At 38.7% G+C, this 17,943-nt stretch overlaps 1 protein-coding gene and 5 non-coding genes across 10 annotated transcripts; all 6 read right to left on the bottom strand.

Annotated features, from left to right (window-relative positions):
- Positions 1-5: 5 nt before the first annotated feature.
- On the bottom strand, positions 6-6,213 carry Eif4a2 (eukaryotic translation initiation factor 4A2). 5 transcript variants are annotated; one of them, XR_013092447.2, is made up of 12 exons: positions 6,131-6,196; positions 5,269-5,317; positions 5,049-5,181; positions 4,624-4,763; positions 3,691-3,859; positions 3,489-3,598; positions 3,111-3,254; positions 2,684-2,821; positions 2,357-2,446; positions 2,041-2,120; positions 1,508-1,618; positions 697-787 (listed from the first exon to the last, which is right to left on the bottom strand). XR_013092447.2 is itself a non-coding variant. In XM_076867297.2 (11 exons), exons 1-11 carry the CDS (start codon positions 6,157-6,159, stop codon positions 643-645), a joined length of 1,224 nt encoding a protein of 407 aa, XP_076723412.1. In that variant the 5' UTR covers positions 6,160-6,213; the 3' UTR covers positions 6-642. The 5 variants fall into 5 exon arrangements, 3 of the variants coding, with proteins under 3 accessions (XP_076723412.1, XP_076723411.1, XP_076723413.1); XR_013092448.2 differs by having other exon boundaries at positions 699-787; positions 1,512-1,618; XM_076867297.2 differs by lacking the exon at positions 1,508-1,618 and having other exon boundaries at positions 6-787; positions 5,269-5,314; positions 6,131-6,213.
- LOC143409049 (small nucleolar RNA SNORA4) lies at positions 2,181-2,320 on the bottom strand. Its single transcript, XR_013092563.1, has one exon. It is a non-coding gene; the product is annotated as a small nucleolar RNA SNORA4 (small nucleolar RNA).
- LOC143409030 (small nucleolar RNA SNORA63) lies at positions 2,510-2,641 on the bottom strand. The gene has a single exon (XR_013092547.1). It is a non-coding gene; the product is annotated as a small nucleolar RNA SNORA63 (small nucleolar RNA).
- Positions 2,899-3,078, bottom strand: LOC143409067 (small nucleolar RNA SNORA81). Its single transcript, XR_013092579.1, has one exon. It is a non-coding gene; the product is annotated as a small nucleolar RNA SNORA81 (small nucleolar RNA).
- Positions 3,328-3,453, bottom strand: LOC143409032 (small nucleolar RNA SNORA63). Its single transcript, XR_013092548.1, has one exon. It is a non-coding gene; the product is annotated as a small nucleolar RNA SNORA63 (small nucleolar RNA).
- LOC143409071 (small nucleolar RNA SNORD2) lies at positions 4,864-4,932 on the bottom strand. The gene has a single exon (XR_013092583.1). It is a non-coding gene; the product is annotated as a small nucleolar RNA SNORD2 (small nucleolar RNA).
- Positions 6,214-17,943: the final 11,730 nt, after the last annotated feature.

Below are 17,943 nucleotides of genomic sequence, written 5' to 3'. Positions count from 1 at the left end.
GCATCTTTAAAGTGAATATACAATTTATTTAACATTCAAACTTCATTAAGACATGTGCAATATGGCAATTTTACTGGGGGTTTCACCCTACCTAGGATATGATTGCTTGCTGGGGCTTAGCAACAGGGTCCAGTTCACACTTAGCACTAATTAAATACTTTATTGAATAAATACAATACCAAACAAAATGCATTCAAATGCTTTCTAAAAAAAAATCAATTTTAAAGGCCTTTCTATTCAGGCTAATGACAAACACAATAAAGGCAGATATGCTAGTTTAACATAATTGGCTGATTTTATACAGCACTTATATCTTTTAGTCCACAAGTATATTATTAAATGATAGAGAACATCTAATACAACCATTTCTACAGAACTAGGAAATAAATTTCTAAGAAAGAAAGATTTTACAGACCCCATCTTTTATACCCACCCCAACAGTCTAACTCTAAAGAGGATAAAGCCGAAGACTTTCCTCACAAGAGCTCACGACTAATGTCGCTTTGCTATCAAAATCTGTATTTCTGATCCGTTATGAGCATTGAGACAAGATTCAAATATTCCCAAAGAAGCACAATGCACGTTGTGATCGCCTATTCAGCAACAGCGAGCACTGCATTCAAATATCTCTCATCCCAGGAATTAAATAAGGTCAGCCACATTCATGGGCATTTCCTCCACTGTAGTATTGTAGAAAGTCTCAATGTCACGAAGAATCCTCTTGTCTTCTTCAGTAACAAAGTTTATAGCCACACCTTTCCTCCCAAATCGACCCCCTCTGCCAATTCTGTATAAGAGAAAGAAACCAGCAATCAGAAAATTACTTCTTGCATACTTTTATGAACTACTGATCATGAGGATCCACTTGTTAACCATCAGCTGCTGTTTACTTATCAAGGTTATCGTGCTTCTAATTGGAGCACTAGCTGCTAAATCAATATCTAGAGAAAAAAATCTTCCTTTGCAGTTAGTGCCAAAAGGATTCAAGGCTTGTCTGGCTGCAAAATGAGATTTTATCAGGCGTCTTGAGCATTATTATAAAGCAGATGACAAGTATTGTGTTTGGGGTAGTGAAATTAAAGCCCATACCAAAGTGGGCCAGCCAAGAGCAGTTGTCAGCCTGGGACAGATGTAAACACCAGGAATAAAACAAAGAGAACAGTTATGTAATCCATTTCGACGCACTTCTGGAACTGTAAACTGTAAATACAAATGCTGCAAGGTTAACTATTTTCTAAAACTCACAACTTTTTTTTCAGTGGGAAAACTAATTTTGGTATGGTAACCCAAACTCATCACTGCTTTTTTTTTTTTTTGCTCAGTTTCACACGTTATACTCAAAGTTACTCAAACGTGTTTACCTCCAAAACAGCTCTCTACCTTCCTATAAAAACCAGACAATACAACCACCTAATGCTCCCTAACAAATGCTAACATACAAAATGCCTTAGCTGGAACAACTTAAAATATCAAATAATCATGACAAAAGAAAAACAAATATAAATACCGACTCGCTCTTTATTCAAACAGTGTGCTGTTTCGCTTATGATTCCACGTCCTAAATTACGTCAACGCCGTTTCTGAGCGCCATCTCGTCATCAACTGCTGCTATCGACTCCTGTATTTTTTAAAAAGTCTTTTTTTACATCATATAACAAAGTACAATTCAATTTATTTAGGGATAAAGCCACTATAACTAAACCAGGGATCACTCAAATTGCTACCAGGCGACACCAAGAAAAATCCCAATTATAGAATCACCAAGAAAAAAACACATGGACAAAGCATCACTAAAAATAAAGCTCAAACATACACTAAGACAACCAACAGATCTAAAGCAACCTGATCAGTATTGTATGTGCACAATCTGGGCCAAAGATTACAAGTTTTCCCACTTTGTTCTGACCAATCTTCCCAAGTACAATGTAAATTACATCTATGTTACTGTCTTTACTGACTATTCCCTGATGACACTGCCTTTCATATAAAAAGAGAAATATGAATTTATTTCACCAATATACAAAGTCAAGATGTTCTCACCTGTGAATATAGTTTTCACGATTGGTAGGTAGATCATAGTTTATAACCAAAGACACTTGTTGCACATCAATCCCACGAGCCTGAAATAAAACAGTGAATGTTTCAGAGTCCTATTCAAAAACACTGGGAGATGCCTATATAATGTAGGCCACAAAATAGTAATGAACTATACAAAGTGGTATAGCCCACTGTGGAGCGTGGTCTTTTATTTTTCTCCCAAACAGCCCAATCTGGTAAAGGCTATTAAAAAAACCTTCCCAAATATATTAACTCTTGGTATATTACTTAAAAAACAGTAAAGTACATACATACTTACCAACAAGTCAGTAGTGATCAGAACTCGGCTTGACCCTGATCGGAATTCCCTCATGATAACATCTCTCTCTTTCTGGTCCATGTCACCATGCTGCAAATGAAAAAAACCTTAATTCAAGAATCACCAGTCAGGTCAACATTTAATTTTATGAACATGTATGAGACCAAGCGTCCCTGGCTGCTATAGGGGTATAGCAGACAGGTATAGGTAAGAAACAACTTTATTTTGAGCAGGGGGAACGACAACACAGCACTTAACAGCTATATTGTAGTCTGAATCCTGCTGAAATGAATATTCAATCTTTAGATTACTAAGAACATCTCTTACCAGAGCAGAAACTGTGAAGTCCCTGGCATGCATTTTTTCAGTGAGCCAGTCCACTTTGCGCCTTGTATTGAGAAAAATCACAGCCTGCGTAATGGTCAGTGTCTCGTACAAGTCACAAAGTGTGTCCAACTTCCACTCCTAAGGCGTTTCAAAGAAAAAAAACAAACTTAGATTTCTACTGTTCATTAGAAATTCTTTCCATAAGTCTGTGTAATATATGTTGCACCAAATCTTAAGACAAAGGACACTGGACATTAAGAAAGAGGTCCACCCCAGTCTTTTTAGGATCCAGTGCAGTTAATTTTCTTCTTGTGTGTACTCTGCTAGCATTATTGCAAAAACCAAGATATGATCCTAGCTTCTGCAATTTTAGCACAGTGCTTATACAAGAAGGTAAAAATGTCTTGTAACAATTAGACAAAATTACCTCTCTTTCAACATTAATGTAAAACTGTTTGATTCCTTCAAGGGTCAATTCTTCCTTCTTCACCAGAATTCGAATTGGATCTCTCATAAATTTTTTGGTCACTTCCAACACATCTGTTGGCATTGTGGCAGAAAGCAACACAACCTTAGAGAGGGGGAAAAAATGTTGTCACGGAAATAGATAGCACAAAAAGAACAATAAAAATAGAAATAGAATAATGTTTGACACCAAGCGTCTCTGTCTTATCATGGAATGAACTAGACAGAGATAGTAATGTATCAAATGCTTTAAGCAGGGGGAACGACAATAAAACACTTCAGTTATATTGTAACTGTACCTGCCTTAAACAAAACCTCTGAAGAGTGAAATAAAGCTTACCTGAATACTTGTATTTAATTTTTGGAAAATCTCATAGATTTGATCCTTAAACCCTCGGCTCAACATTTCATCTGCTTCATCCAAAACAAACATTTTGATCCATTTTGGAGCTGTTAATAATAACAAAGTCATACTGTATCATCTCTCCCTTAATGAATTTGAGTCCAATAATAAAAATAAACTATATTAAGATAATACTTACAAAGATATCTTCGGTTTAACATATCAAACACTCTCCCTGGTGTGCCAACAACAATATGTGGTGCTTCAGCCTGCAGTTTTTGCATTTCATTTCGAACATTTGTTCCACCAATGCAGGCATGACAAGTTGCTCCCATATAATCTCCAAGTGCCAGAATCACCTTTTGGATCTAAAATAATTTTAAAAATTAATTATTGTCCTGTAAAAGTATATATGGTGACTAACTTCCAAAGCATAATGGCAAGTTTTTGGTGTGTCAACAGCTTGTATGCATGCATAGCACAGAACTACTTCCAAGCTTAAAATGCAGATTGACCTAACTACTTCAAGGTACAATTCTTTTCATGTCTGTCTTGTGCCCTATCATAAGTTGGATCCTGCTGACCCAGATATCAAGTAATTAAGTAACATTTCCTACATTATTCTTCACTGTGTAAGGTGTAAACAGTGAATCAAGTAATGAATGTTAATTACAGCTAGGGCAAATAATGATTCTCCCACAGGGTATGGTGCCTTAACCTTAATAAAGCCTACGGCTTTATTAGAAAGGTTTACTTCAAAGCCAATACAGCAGTGAGCTTTGAAAACATAGCATGCAACAGATGCATCACAAACTACTGAGACAGTCAAATGGTAACATGTCACTGCAGTTTTCATGTTGCACAACTGCATTCAAATTAAAAAACAGGTACAAATCTAGTTCACCCTAAACAGAAAGCTTTGGATTCACAACCTTTTGCTATACAACCCTAGTAAAACATACCTACACACACATTTCCTGCTAACTTTGAACAAAAACTCCCTGCATGCATAGATAATTAAAAAAGGAGGGCTCTGAAAGGACCAATTTAAGCTGTTTTAAATTCTTCACAGTTGTGAAACCTGAAACCTATGCAACACGCAAGCAGTTTTTTTGAACTACACTATCAATACCTGTTGAGCCAGTTCTCTGGTGGGGGCCAATACTAGTGCTTGGGTCTCCTTGAACTCAATCTCCAACTGTTGCAGGATGGAAATAGCAAATGTGGCTGTCTTGCCAGTACCTGACTGAGCTTGAGCAATCACATCATACCCTAAAAAAAGTAGGATACATATTTACCGATCCCACATCAAATTGTCACTTCTACTTCACACCATGTATTCCAGTTGGAACATGAATTATGTCCAATATTCAAGTGATCAGCAATGAGTATTCTCTTCATTTCAGGTCAGTCCCGAAAGATGTTTGCCATCATTTCACTTTTAAGGAATACAAATAGGTGCTAGTAGTCCCCCAAAGGTTACTTTTCCCTTTTTTATGGTCCACATCAAGGTAGAACAGTGAATTCATTTTTAAAATGCCAAGAGTTTTCTTTTACCTTTAATACAGGGAATAATAGCTCTCTGTTGAATAGCTGAAGGCTTCTCAAAACCATAAGCATAGATGCCCCGAAGAAGAGACTCCTTTAAATTCATATCATCAAAGTTATCAACAATCTCATTCCAGTTGCTCTGTTAAGTTAAAAAATTACAAAACAATTAAGTAAGATGAAGACACTCACCTTTCAAGACCTTCAAAAATCCACACCCATTTCTTACCTCGATGACACCATCGGGGTCCATTCCCTCTGGGCCTCCATGTTCTCTGCTGACAAGAACACCGCAGTTAGGCAACATCCCTTTCCCAAGCCACCTTAACCTTTTCAAACTTTGTCACTGCCCTCCCTACACGTGTAGTCTTAAAAGAGCAAACGAAGCAGATGCTGCAGGGCGCATTAGGAACCGTGAGCCTTCCCCGAGGTTCAGGGCTGTGGACAACTGTCAAAACAGGCCCACAAATATTAATGAGCCCCCTTCCCCTTAGGCCAGAGCGCCAAATGCTCCCGTTTCGGCAGCGGAGCGTCTCGCGAGAACTTCACGAGAGGAGCTCCGCCCCTAACTCTGCGCAAGCCGGGGTGATTGACGCCGACGAAGGGGCCTGCAAAGGGCTATGCCAACGGTTCGCCGGCGCTCCAGCTGCAGGCCCAGGCCCCACTGCCTTCGGGCCATGGGGTGCGCACCGCAGCGACCCACCGCCCTCAGCTACAGCCTAGGACCCCCCAACTCGGGCCGTTGGCCGCAAATAAGCTTTGGGACTGGGTTACACTACACAGAACGGGGGCTGCGCCGTGGCTTTAAAACTAAATGTATACCTTGCTGCACTGGGAGGGGAAGCAGCCACTTTCCTCTAGTGCCTCTGTCAGAAAAGACTCCCTTCACACTCCGTTTGCGGGCCCTCGCTCTCCCTACCCGCATTTCGGGGCCCAACCCATCATGGAAGCTTCTCGAAGGGCACACAGGGGCATAGTACCCCAAGGAAACGCCGTTGTACCTAGAGTTTCGTGCCTCCAAGCCATCCACTACAATCTCTGACGCTACGTAACCTTCACTATTCAACACCACCACCGGAAAGGCGCCATACCTGTTATAATCCGCGGAGCCACCAGACATGATCCGAAAAACCACTCAGCGCCCGACTGAAAAGACAGCCGCACCGCGCCACCGGTTTTTTATAGGCTCGTGGCCGGAACCCGTTTCTTGCGGAGGAATTTACTTGTCTCTCATCGGTAGCCGCAAAATTGTGATCCTGAGGTCATTACCTCAGGTGAAATCCTAAGCGAGTCGATGAGAAAATACAGATTTCATAGTTTTTCGACATTGCAGGATCGTTGGAAATCCTAGGATCGAGAGGAGGGCTGGAACTCTTTACTTCGCGGCGGAAGAATATTGCAGCAGGGAGACAACACCGCTCCCCGCCCGCCCTGCTCCTACGGGGTTTCCGCGTCCCCGACGCAGAGGCGGGCCGGGGAGCGGGGGCCCGCCCGGGAGGCGGAAGCCTGCGGCGCGCGGTTAGCTCGAGGCCGGGCGCCCGCGGGCCCCGCTCCGAGGTCGCAGCCGGGGGTGAGGTAACTGAGGGACTGGCATCTCCGTGTTGTAGACTGGAGGAGAATCAGGTTATTCCGCCTCTTCTCACCACTATTTAATTTAACGGTAAAGAGCCGCCTGGCGTTTAACCCCATCATTTAACATCCGTTTAGATCTTGAAAGTGTGAGACCCCTGCTAGGGAAAATGTCGGCCACCCAGCACATGCCAGAAAATCCGGTTTGCCGGTACATTTTGCAGAGCGACAAAAAGAAAATAAAAACAATTTCTATTGCCATTTACTGATGTCTCCGAGTAACAACTCTGCTCGCCTCTTGTTGCTTCTGGTCTTTTCAAAATAATGCTAATGATTTTAACATAACAGGTGGTGTAAGGAAAGCCTGATAGAGTCATTATTAACTTTGGCAGATGGGTAGAGGTTTAGAACCAAGTAAGCAGAAATTTTAATGATACTTCTGGCAGATACAATTCCATGCCACTTTGGGACCAAATAAGTTTGGGTTCCTTTTTTTTTTTTTTTTTTTTTTAAGGTTTTTGAGTTTTAATTGCCTATGTGTAGTGAAATGTTGATTAACTGAAATTCAGAGCAAATTTTGCTGCTTATCTAAACTTTATGGCTTCTTAAGTCTCAAAGATTTTCATTTAGCCTGAACACAAGCCCCTTATTAAGAATAAAAATGTTTGATCATTGAAGTTTAAAACAGTCCTACTGAGTGCATCATGACTACTCAAGAGAACGTTTTCACGTTAATTCAGAAAACAAAGTCTAATTACTGAAGCAACTGATTCAATTTCCTATATTATAAAGGAGATCTTGCTCTAAATAATATTTTAATTTTAAAAAATTATGTATTTACTTGAAAATTGCCAGGAACTGTAACAAAAATTAATACCAAAATGACAAAGTGGACCTGGCTCTTGGTCTAAAGATGGTGCTTCTCATTCTTTGTGATGGTCTGTAATATTCAAATCCAGATTTGAGGTAATGCCAGACATTTCTGGAGAAGGATGGTGGTCAGAGAACCTTATTGTCTCATTCAAAAACTACTAAAAAAACAATACCCTGAAATCTAAGAAAGTGAGGAAAATACTAAATCAGAAAGGGCACCAACTGTTTAGTCTCACTTGAGTTTTAGTTTGGTAAAATCAAGTGATCATGGGCTGAAATCAGTCAGCAATTAACACCTATTTGTTGAGTATTTTCTTTAGGACTAGCATTACCACTAGATACTGTGAAGGATTTTCCAAAGTCTCTTAAAGAGGAAATGATCAAAGGGCTAACCTTTAGGTTACAAGCACTGATGAAGTTTAAAGATAAAAAAGAATAATGTAGTCAGAAACTCAGATCTACAATATCTGTAACCCCACAATGTATTCCTAATAAGTGCTGTGCTTACCACATTTGCATGTGCTTACTAAATAATAAGGAACATTAGGTAATTAGTGAATTAATGATCAAAGCATATGCTTTAACAACGTTCTGCAGATCTACAAAGAGGATTCACACTCTGAAATTAAAGATAAATGTTTCTTTTTACCAGGGATCTAAAATTAGATTGAGAGAGACCTCAAATAATGCTAAAAGTCACATTTCCTGTATGAGCCATCCAATTTAGCCTTGCTCTTCAGTAACCTCATCTGACAGTTACAATCCCATCTAGCAGCTATGAGCTGACATTCACCAAAGGAAGCATGGAATTGGTACAAATTTGTCAGTATTACATGGAAAAACAATAGCAAAACCTTTAATGAATATGTTCTGTTGGTAGTGACATCTTCCTAATGAAATACCATATAGTCTTATCATTCAGGAAGCATTTGTGTGCTATCTTGAGATTCTTACATTAAGTCCATCAGTGGATTTTAAGCAATAGCCACACAACAGCATGTTGATAATTTATTGATATATAAAAAGTTTGTTAAAGTATATGTTTTGGATCTAATTATTACTTATTAATGTTCTTTATTATTTAGTAAGGAAACTGCATAATACCTTCTGCTCCTACATCTGTAATGTTAGTGTTTGAAAAGAATTGCCTCAAGCAGGATAGGAGTGGTAGTTAGTGCAGCTACTCATCTCTTTTTTATTCTTTAGTTGCTGGAGGAAATGAGAGGATAGATTCTGCCTGTAGGTAGGCAGCATCCCTGAAGCAATTTGGAAGGAGGCACTCACTGCCATGTTCTTCATAACTTATAAAACCACTGGCATGAAAATAGGTAAAGGTAATAGAATTGAAGAAAATGGAGAAAACTGAAAAGGATCATGGAAGGAACTATTGAACTTTATAAGGTCTAACTTTGAATCCATTTTTCCAAGATTATTAAATTCTGTGTAACCAAAATGCATGTTTTACTACACTTACATAGAGATTCAATAAAAGTACATTCTATACTTCTAATCAAGAAATATAAACCTGTGTTATGGGTGTAGCTCAGGGGAAAGGGACATGCTTAGCATTCATGAGGCTCTGGGTTTGATTCTCAGCACCGTACATACACAAAATGTGGTGTGCATAAAAACCGATGCAGTTTCAAGGTTCTATAAGAGCAGACCAGACACTTTTTCTTTATATCTTTCTTTTTTTTTTTTTTTTTTTTTTGTACTGGGGATTGAACCCAGTACTTTGAGCTTGTTAGGGAAGTGCTCTAATTATAAACTCAAGTTCTATTTGAAATGCAGATTACTGTGGACTCTGATTTCCCACACAGATTCATTAGATTTGGTCTGATGTGGGGCCAGCTTTTTGATTCTGAAAATGTTTAAATCTACTAAAGAGTTGCCAGAATAAAGCAATGAATGACAAATGCATGTCACAATTACGAATTGTTAAGAGTTTATCACATTTGCTTTCTTTGTTCTAATTATGTTTAAAGTCACAGATGCAGTGACACTTCACTCCTAATTCTTCAGCCAGACATCCTTTACATCTTAAAATAAAATTATTCTCCTTTCATAAAACTATAAAAATACCATTACACCCAAGAAGTTTACTATTGATATAAGAATATGTCTAAAATCTGTCTATATCCAAAATTTCTTAAATGTTCCAATGACATACTGTAGTTTCTTATGTTTTCAATCTAGGATCCAATCAAGGATCACACATATTTAATGGTCCTGTCTCTTTAGCCTCTTTTAATCTGGAAGAGTACCTCCTACTTTTTCCCTGTCTTTTATGACTTTGACATTTTTTTAGATTCCAGGACAATTCATTATTCTTTGTTTTAGAATGTACCACATTTAATCTTTCTGATTTCTCCCTCATTATTAGATTACATTTCTACATTTTTGACAAGTGTGCTATGTATAAGTTGTGAAATGTCCTCAGTCCATCCCATCAGGGGCACAGCACATAATGTTAGATTTCCCAGTACCCCCTTGTGATTTTCATTCAGGTTAATCCACACTTTGAAAAATCCTGCTTTAAACCTTGCAGTGTTGTGTTTTGTTTTGAAGTCATCAAACTCTAGTAGAGTTCTGTATTGTCAGCTCTAATCCTTTATTTGAACTGCTAAACCCATCAACAAAAACAACCATTAGTATATGGCACCACATGGGTCCTTGCAGGCATCAAGAAAAAGGACAGAATTCTCAACTTGGATCCAATTGAGAAAGGAAAATAAGCACATCAAAACAATTTAAGAGAACAATTGTCAATCAGAAGACCAAAGAGCAGAAAATTTGTCAAGACTCAGTGGGAAAACAGATGTACTTCTATTCAATGGTGGGAGTTTTAATTTGTGTAACATTTTTATGATATTTTGGCAATATGAAGAATTAAAATGCACATATTAATTTCCCCAAGTATTCAAGTTAGTAATCTTAAGCTATGCATTACTAACACAAGAAACCAGAACCCAGCTTCTCCACTTTACCATCCCCACAGTGAACAAGGATGTTTCTTTCTTCATCATTTTATTGTATGTATTGTATTGTATTGTATTGTATTGTATTGTATTGTATTGTATTTATTTTGACGTGGGTCTCGCCATATTGCCCAGGCTGGTCTTGACCTCCTAAGCTCAAGTGCTCCCTCCACCCTCAGCATCCTGAGTGCTGGGATTATAGACATGTGCCACTGGGCCTGGTTCCTCATTATTTTAATGGAAATAACCTAAGTATGTATCAAAATGACATTGATTAATAAATGGTATACACACATATTAGCCATTAAAAACAATGTGGTCCTCTTTTGCTTTTAGGAAATTGAATGGATATATTTTTTCCCTATTCTTCCTCCTAAGTACAATTTAAAAGGCTAGATAGTATATAAAGCAAACACAAAAAGACTCTGAGAGGCATACAAAAGATAAACTGGCTAGGAACCTTGAGACTGAGTTGGTGGTAAGTTCCCTGCAGTTTCTTCTTGTTTTTTTTGCATCCCAGATTGAAACAGAAGCAGCCAGCAACCCAGAAAAACCAATAGGCACAGTCAAGAAAAACACCCAACAAAAATCAGCTGTCTCTATCCAACCAACCAGTAAAGAGGCATCCTAGGAAGAACAGTTTTAGGCATATCACATTATTTCAGTCTTAACACCACAAAAGAAACTGGGTCCTACCCATGGCCATGCCAGCAAAGGCCAAGTGGGAAGACTGTAATGAAGTATCCTGTCATCAGTATCACAACTACCACCACCTCCACATTGTTGGAGGAGACTTCTGGGATACCTGGCAATAACTAAGATGCTCCTTCCCATTCAAATGGTGTAGTATCAGAGGACGCCTGATGGAAAATCAGGACTTAAACATCATACAGTGGCAGCGAAGCCCCAATACCAGCCTGTCAGTAACAAGAGGTAATCCCCTCTGAAATGTGTGAGGGGGTGCCACCTTTTGGTAATGGAGAGGGGTGCTTTCCTTCCAAACCAGAGCCTTGTTTCAGCCTAGAGAACTAGCTGAAACAGAATTAATTAAGCTCTAATAAGCAATTAAAAGATAATATTACGGATTGTAAGAGAAATGCAAATCAAAACCACTATCAATTCCACTTCACATCCATGGGGGGGGATATAAAAATAATAACAAGAAGCTAGAGTGTATATCTTAGCAGACCACTTTCCTAGAACAGCAAAACAAAACACACACACACACACACACACACACACACACACACAATAACATTATTGGTGTGGGAAAATAGCAATTATTGGTCTGGAAGTTGGAAAATTGAAAACCTAATTCATTGCTGTTGGGAATGTAAAATGGTGTATCTACTGTGGAAAATATTAAACAGAGGATACCCTATGATCCACCAATTCTATGTGTGAGTGTATCCTTAAAAAAATTGAATGCAAGGCCTCAACCAGGTTTTTATACCAATGTTTACAGCAGCATTATTTAAAATATACAAAAAAAAAAATGGAAACAGCCGAAACATCCATTGATGGATCAAAAATAAATAAAATGTGTTTTATACACATAATGGAATATTATTCAATCTTAAAGAGGAATGAAATACTGGTATATGCTACAATATGGCAGGACATAGTCTTTTTAGAACTTTTGAGTACATCATCCTAAGCGACACAAGCCAGATACAAAAGGACAAAAATTGTATGATTCTGCTTAGGTGAGCATACAAACAGTAAAATGGTGGGGTGAGGGGAGGACAAGGAGTCATAATGCGTACAGAGTTTCAGTTTGGGGAAAAAGATTTGTAGATGGATAGGTGTTCATATTTGCACTACATTGTGAATATACTTAATACCTCTGAATTGCCCACTTACAAATGGTTAAAACTTTTATGGTGCATGCCTCTAATTCCAACTACTTGTTAGAGAAAAGCAGGAGGATCTAGAGTTTGAGAACTTAGCAAACTCCATCTTTAAACAATATATGTTATGCAAAATTTTATTTTTACCATAAAAATTGTTTTTAAATGTCTTAATCTAATAATCTATCAGAATGAAATTCTCCCCCCTCCAACATGTGGTTCTAGGTTAACTGTCTTAAAAAAGCAGTATACTGATAGAGAAAAAAAACATCCCTAGAGTCACATAGCGATATAAGAGCATCCAGGTTTCAATAGAAAAATCACTATGCAAACAATTAGGAAGGTCTCAACCTGATTGAAAAAAATAATAGATGCCATCCCAGAGATGTTAAAATTGTCAGATCAAGACTGTAAAGCAACCATGAAAAAAATAAAATGCTTCAATGACTAATTATTCACACACTTGAAACAAATGAGAAATAGAAAGAAAAAGTTAATTGTATTCATCCTTAAAATGAAAAACCTTTGCTTATTCACTCTTCTCCCTTTCTCTCTTCTCTCTCTCTCTCTCTCTCTCTCTCTCTCTCTCTCTCTCTCTCTCTTTTTTTCCCCTAATGCCAGGTAGGTCTTAATGGCCTGGGACTGGGACACATAGAGTGAGGATCCACAACCATGGTGTGTGTGTTGGGGGACTGAGAGTAAAGATAATTGAGGTTCTGGATGTGCTGGATGAAGCTGAGCTGAAGGCCAGGTTACTTGGTAGGTGCAAAGTCCAAACGTATGCTGGTCACACCTGCATGGGGAGCTGGAGGTAGGTAAGAAGTCCAGGGCCAGGTGAAGAGCCTGGGGATATAGGGACACAGGAAGGAGAAACCAGAAAAGTCAGTTTTGTAGTTAGTATGTTCCATCTGTTTTTCAAGGAATAGAGTACTACAAGGCTAGAGGAACCCTGTCTGGGGAGGAAAGTGACCCAGCAAGACATAGTCTGTGACTGTGGCTGAGATAGGTACTGTCATCAGGAAAAACTGAGCTGCTCAGCCATGCTCACCAGAACTGTAGACTGGTCAGAATCATTGGTAGGCCACCTCGTCCAAGGCAAGGAGAGTGCTGAGCAGCCCCAGTGACACCACCAAGACTGCCAGACTTGCCCGTGCTCTGGGGTCCCTGCAAAAGCAGCTGCTGAGCCCAAGGAATACAGGATGTAAGCAATTGGGGTGGGAACATCTGTGTGGCTGTCAGCTATCCTGAGCAGCTTGTGCCCTTCAGCACTCCCTGCATGCAGAGGAGGTGAGTTCAGGTAAGAATATTTAGCATCAGCTGGGACACAGCCTATGTCACAGTGGTTAGGTCGCTCTGTTTCCTTTGTATCCAAGTTTCATCATGGAAACTTTATTGAGCTGCAAAAAAAAAAAAAAAAAAAAAAAAAAAATACTTCTCTGTCAGACTTACAGCTCCTGCAACTTCAGAATTTGCTTCTTGGCTGCCTCTGATGACATTTTCCTCCTCCATCTCCTTTTTCTTCCTTTCTCTTGTTCTTCTTCCATCTTCTCCATCATCATTTACACCTTTTCTTCCCACCCCTCCGGTTCCACTCCACCACCATGCAGTGCAGTGCAGCTTCCCAGCCAGTGGTGGGAAAGTAGGGGGTGACCTGGAGCGCTGATTCTGTGCTGCCAGGGACACACTGCCTTACAGACCATGATGGAACCTACGCGAAGTGGGCGCTTGGGAGAACCGCGCCCGGCATCTGGTCCACCTGGCCCCGCTGGCCCCGCTGATCACTGTGGGGCACCAAGCACACGCCAAAGGCACAGTCAGCCAAGGTGCCACAGCGGGTGCAGAAATACCTTGGCCTTTGAAAGACTTAGTTAAATTAAGGATTAAAAGACAAGTCACAGATTGGGAGAAGGCATTTGCGAACCACATAACTGACAAAGTACTAGTATTTAAAATATATAAAAACTCTCAATAACTTAACAGTAAAGCAAAAAATCCTAATACAACAAAAGTAAAAAAGATTTCACTCAAGAGAATATACAGATGGCAAACAAGCATGTGGAAAGATGTTTAATAGTAGCCATTTGCAAAACATAAATTTTGAAAAATGTGAGATTATCTCTACACAACTTAGAATGGCTTAAATTTAAGAAAGAACAATACCAAATTCTGGCAAGAATGCGGAGAAATTGGATCTCATACAGGGCTGTGGGAATGTAAAATGGTACAAACACTCTGGAAAACAATTGGATAGTTTAAAAATAAAACTAAACATGCAAACATCATAGGATACAATCCAGCAATATCACTTCTGGGCATTTAGCTGAGAGAAATGAAAATTTATGTTCACACACAGACTCATACATGAATGATCATAGAAGATTTATTTATAAATAGCCAAAAGCTGAAAACAATCCAGTTATTTATCAACAGTGTGTGCTTAAACTGTGCTGTATCCACACCATAGAATGCTACTTAGTAATAAAAAAGGAGAATAGGTTCACTGACATATACAACAACCTGGATGAATGTTGAAACCATCATGCTGAATGAAAGAATCCCAGAAGGTTACATACTGCATTATTCTATATGGCATTCTTTTGTTTATTTGTTTGCTTGTTTGGTACAGGGGATTAAACTCAGGGGCAGTTGACCACTGAGCCACATCCCCAGCCCTATTTTGTATTGAATTTATTTAGAGACAGGGTCTCACTGAGTTGCTTAGCACCTCGCCTGTCCTTTGCTGAGGCTGGCTTTGAACTCACAATTCTCCTGTGTCAGCCTCCCTAGCTGCTAGGATTACAGGTGTGTGCCACTGCACTCTCCCTATCTGGCATTCTTGAAAAGATAAAATTATAAAGATAAAATGGAAAACAGTTTACTGGTGGCCAGGAGTGGGGGAGGGATGATGGTAGAAGAAAAGTAGGTGTGGCTATAAAAGGGCAACCTGAAGATCCTCATGATTGAGGGGGTACTCTCTCTTAGCTACATCCTGGTTATAACACTATACTGCAGCTTTACCAAGAGTTCCCATCAGTAGAACAGGCTAAGGAGCACTAGCTCTTTATATTATTTCTTATGCTTGCATGTCAATCTAACATTTTCTCAAAATAAATGATTTAATTAAAAAAAAAAAAAGAATGATTGCTAAAGGTATCATGGTACCCTGGATTAGATCCCGGTGTAACACAATGGCATTAGTGAAAAAATTGTAACAACAGCAGTGAGGTAACCAGATCTATGTGTACCAAAATGGAAAGATTTAAAAGATATTGTAAATGTAAAAAGCTAGTTAAGGGGCTAGGGTTGTGGCTCAGGGGTTGAGCACTCGCCTAGAATGTGTGAGGCCCTAGGTTCGATCCTCAGCACCATATAAAAATAAATAAATAAAATAAAGGTATATATTTTAAAAAAAAGCTAGTTAAGGGTTGAGATGAAGATCAGTAATAGATCACTTGTCCAGTTTACCCAAGGCCCTGAGTTCAATCCCTAGCACCTCAAAAAAGAAAAAAAAAAAAACATCTAGCTCAAGAAATTATTGTTAATAAGATTCTATCTGTGGTTTAAAATGGATAGATATTCACATAGGAACCATGTATTATATATAGTTATTTTAAACTTTTCTACAACAAAAATATCCTCTAAATATCTTTATTTAAAGGGAGTACAAATGGAAGAGGGGGAAAATCTACTTTTTACTGGCAAGTACTGTTCAGTTTATATATATACTATATATATAGTACTATAAATATATATTACACTTATAATTTTTAAGATAATCATTACTAGATGTCATTCTTTTTTAAAAAAAATATTTTTTAGTGGTTAATGGATCTTTATTTTATTTATTTATATGTGGTGCTGAGAATCAAACCCAGAGCCTCACAGATGCTAGGCAATTGCTCCACCACCGAGTAACAACCCCATCCCTAGGGTGTCATTATTTACATTCAGGCAAATCTAAACATATCTTGCTTAGTACAAAGGATACGTTAATGTGTAATTGTTTTTTATTACAGGGGTAGTGTGTTTCCTTTAACAAATAACTAATAATAAACTTATTTAAAATAATTTGTCATGTGATTTAATTTGTAAAAGTGTGTCACTTTTCTCATTCCTTTTCTCTCTTAAAACTTACTCTCTTAAGGGGTGGATTGTGGCTCAGTGGTGGAGTGCTCGTTTAGCACATGCGAGGTCCTGGGTTCAATCCTCAGCACCACATAAAAATAAATAAAATAAAGGTATTGTGTTCAACTACAACTAAAAAATAAATATTACAAAAAAAAAAATCACCCTTTTAAGAGAAGCTCAAAAACCTCCTTGTTTGGATAGCCTTAGGCCTGAGCCTAAGCAACTCCATTTTAAAACCACCAGCTTAAACTTTAACCCGCAGTTTCAGCAGGCACATCCACAGATCCCTCCCCAAGGGCCTCAAACAAGTTACTTCCCCTCACCTTGATAAAGAGTGTGAAGCCCTACCAAGCTGTCCTCCTCTGATAAGAGGGAAAGATGAGAAGATCAGGGTGGAGACCACCAGACCATATGTTTCTGACCTCAGGGTAAATGATGCCACTGAGAAATCCAGTGGTAATTGATAAGCACTGAAAGGGGGAGTAAAAAAAAAAAGAACCCAAATTTAGTTTAATTATTTTTTTTATTAGTTGTTCAAAACATTACAAAGCTCTTGACATATCATATTTCATACATTTGATTCAAGTGGGTTATGAACTCCCATTTTTACCCCGTATACAAATTGCAGAATCACATCAGTTACACATCCACGTTTTTACATACTGCCATACTACTGTCTGTTGTATTCTGCTGTCTTTCCTATCCTCTACTATGCCCCCTCCCTTCCCCTCCCATCCCATCTTCTCTCTCTACCCCATCTACTGTACTTCATTTCTCTCCCTTGTCCCCCCCTTTCCCTTCACCTCCTCTTATGTGTAATTTTGTATAACAATGAGGGTCTCCTTCCATTTCCATGCAATTTCCCTTCTCTCTCCTTTCCCTCCCACCTCTCATCCCTGTTTAATGTTAATCTTCTTCTCATGCTCTTCCTCCCTGCTCTGTTCTTAGTTGCTCTCCTTATATCAAAGAAGACATTTGGCATTTGTTTTTTAGGGATTGGCTAGCTTCACTTAGCATAATCTGCTCTAGTGCCATCCATTTCCCTGCAAATGCCATGATTTTGTCATTTTTTAGTGCTGAGTAGTACTCCGTTGTGTATAAATGCCACATTTTTTAATCCATTTATCTATTGAGGGGCATCTAGGTTGGTTCCACAGTCTAGCTATTGTGAATTGTGCTGCTATGAACATCACAAAAGAGGTGAAAGATTTATACAATGAAAACTACAGAACCCTAAAGAGAGAAATAGAAGAAGATCTTAGAAGATGAAAAAAATATACCCTGTTCATGGATAGGCAGAACTAACATCATTAAAATGGCGATATTACCCAAAGTTCTCTATAGGTTTAATGCAATGCCAATCAAAATCCCAATGGCATTTCTTGTAGAAATAGATAAAGCAATCATGAAATTCATATGGAAAAATAGAAGACCCAGAATAGCAAAAGCAATTCTAAGCAGGAAGTGTGAATCAGGCGGTATATCGATACCAGATTTCCAACTATA

Source organism: Callospermophilus lateralis, chromosome 10 (assembly GCF_048772815.1).
Source record: "Callospermophilus lateralis isolate mCalLat2 chromosome 10, mCalLat2.hap1, whole genome shotgun sequence".
Classification (NCBI taxonomy): Eukaryota; Metazoa; Chordata; class Mammalia; order Rodentia; family Sciuridae; genus Callospermophilus; species Callospermophilus lateralis.
The sequence above is the reverse complement of the archived record's forward strand: the minus strand, read 5'-3'. Positions and strand labels throughout refer to the sequence as shown.

Excerpts from the sequence above, each read along its gene's own strand:
- Eif4a2 (XM_076867296.2), bottom strand. The coding sequence starts at position 6,159 with ATGTCTGGTGGCTCCGCGGATTATAACAG. Across the intron at positions 5,318-6,130 it reads GGCTCCGCGGATTATAACAG|CAGAGAACATGGAGGCCCAG; the intron begins GTATGGCGCCTT and ends TGTTCTTGTCAG. Across the intron at positions 2,121-2,356 it reads TGATCACTACTGACTTGTTG|GCTCGTGGGATTGATGTGCA; the intron begins GTAAGTATGTAT and ends GTTTTATTTCAG.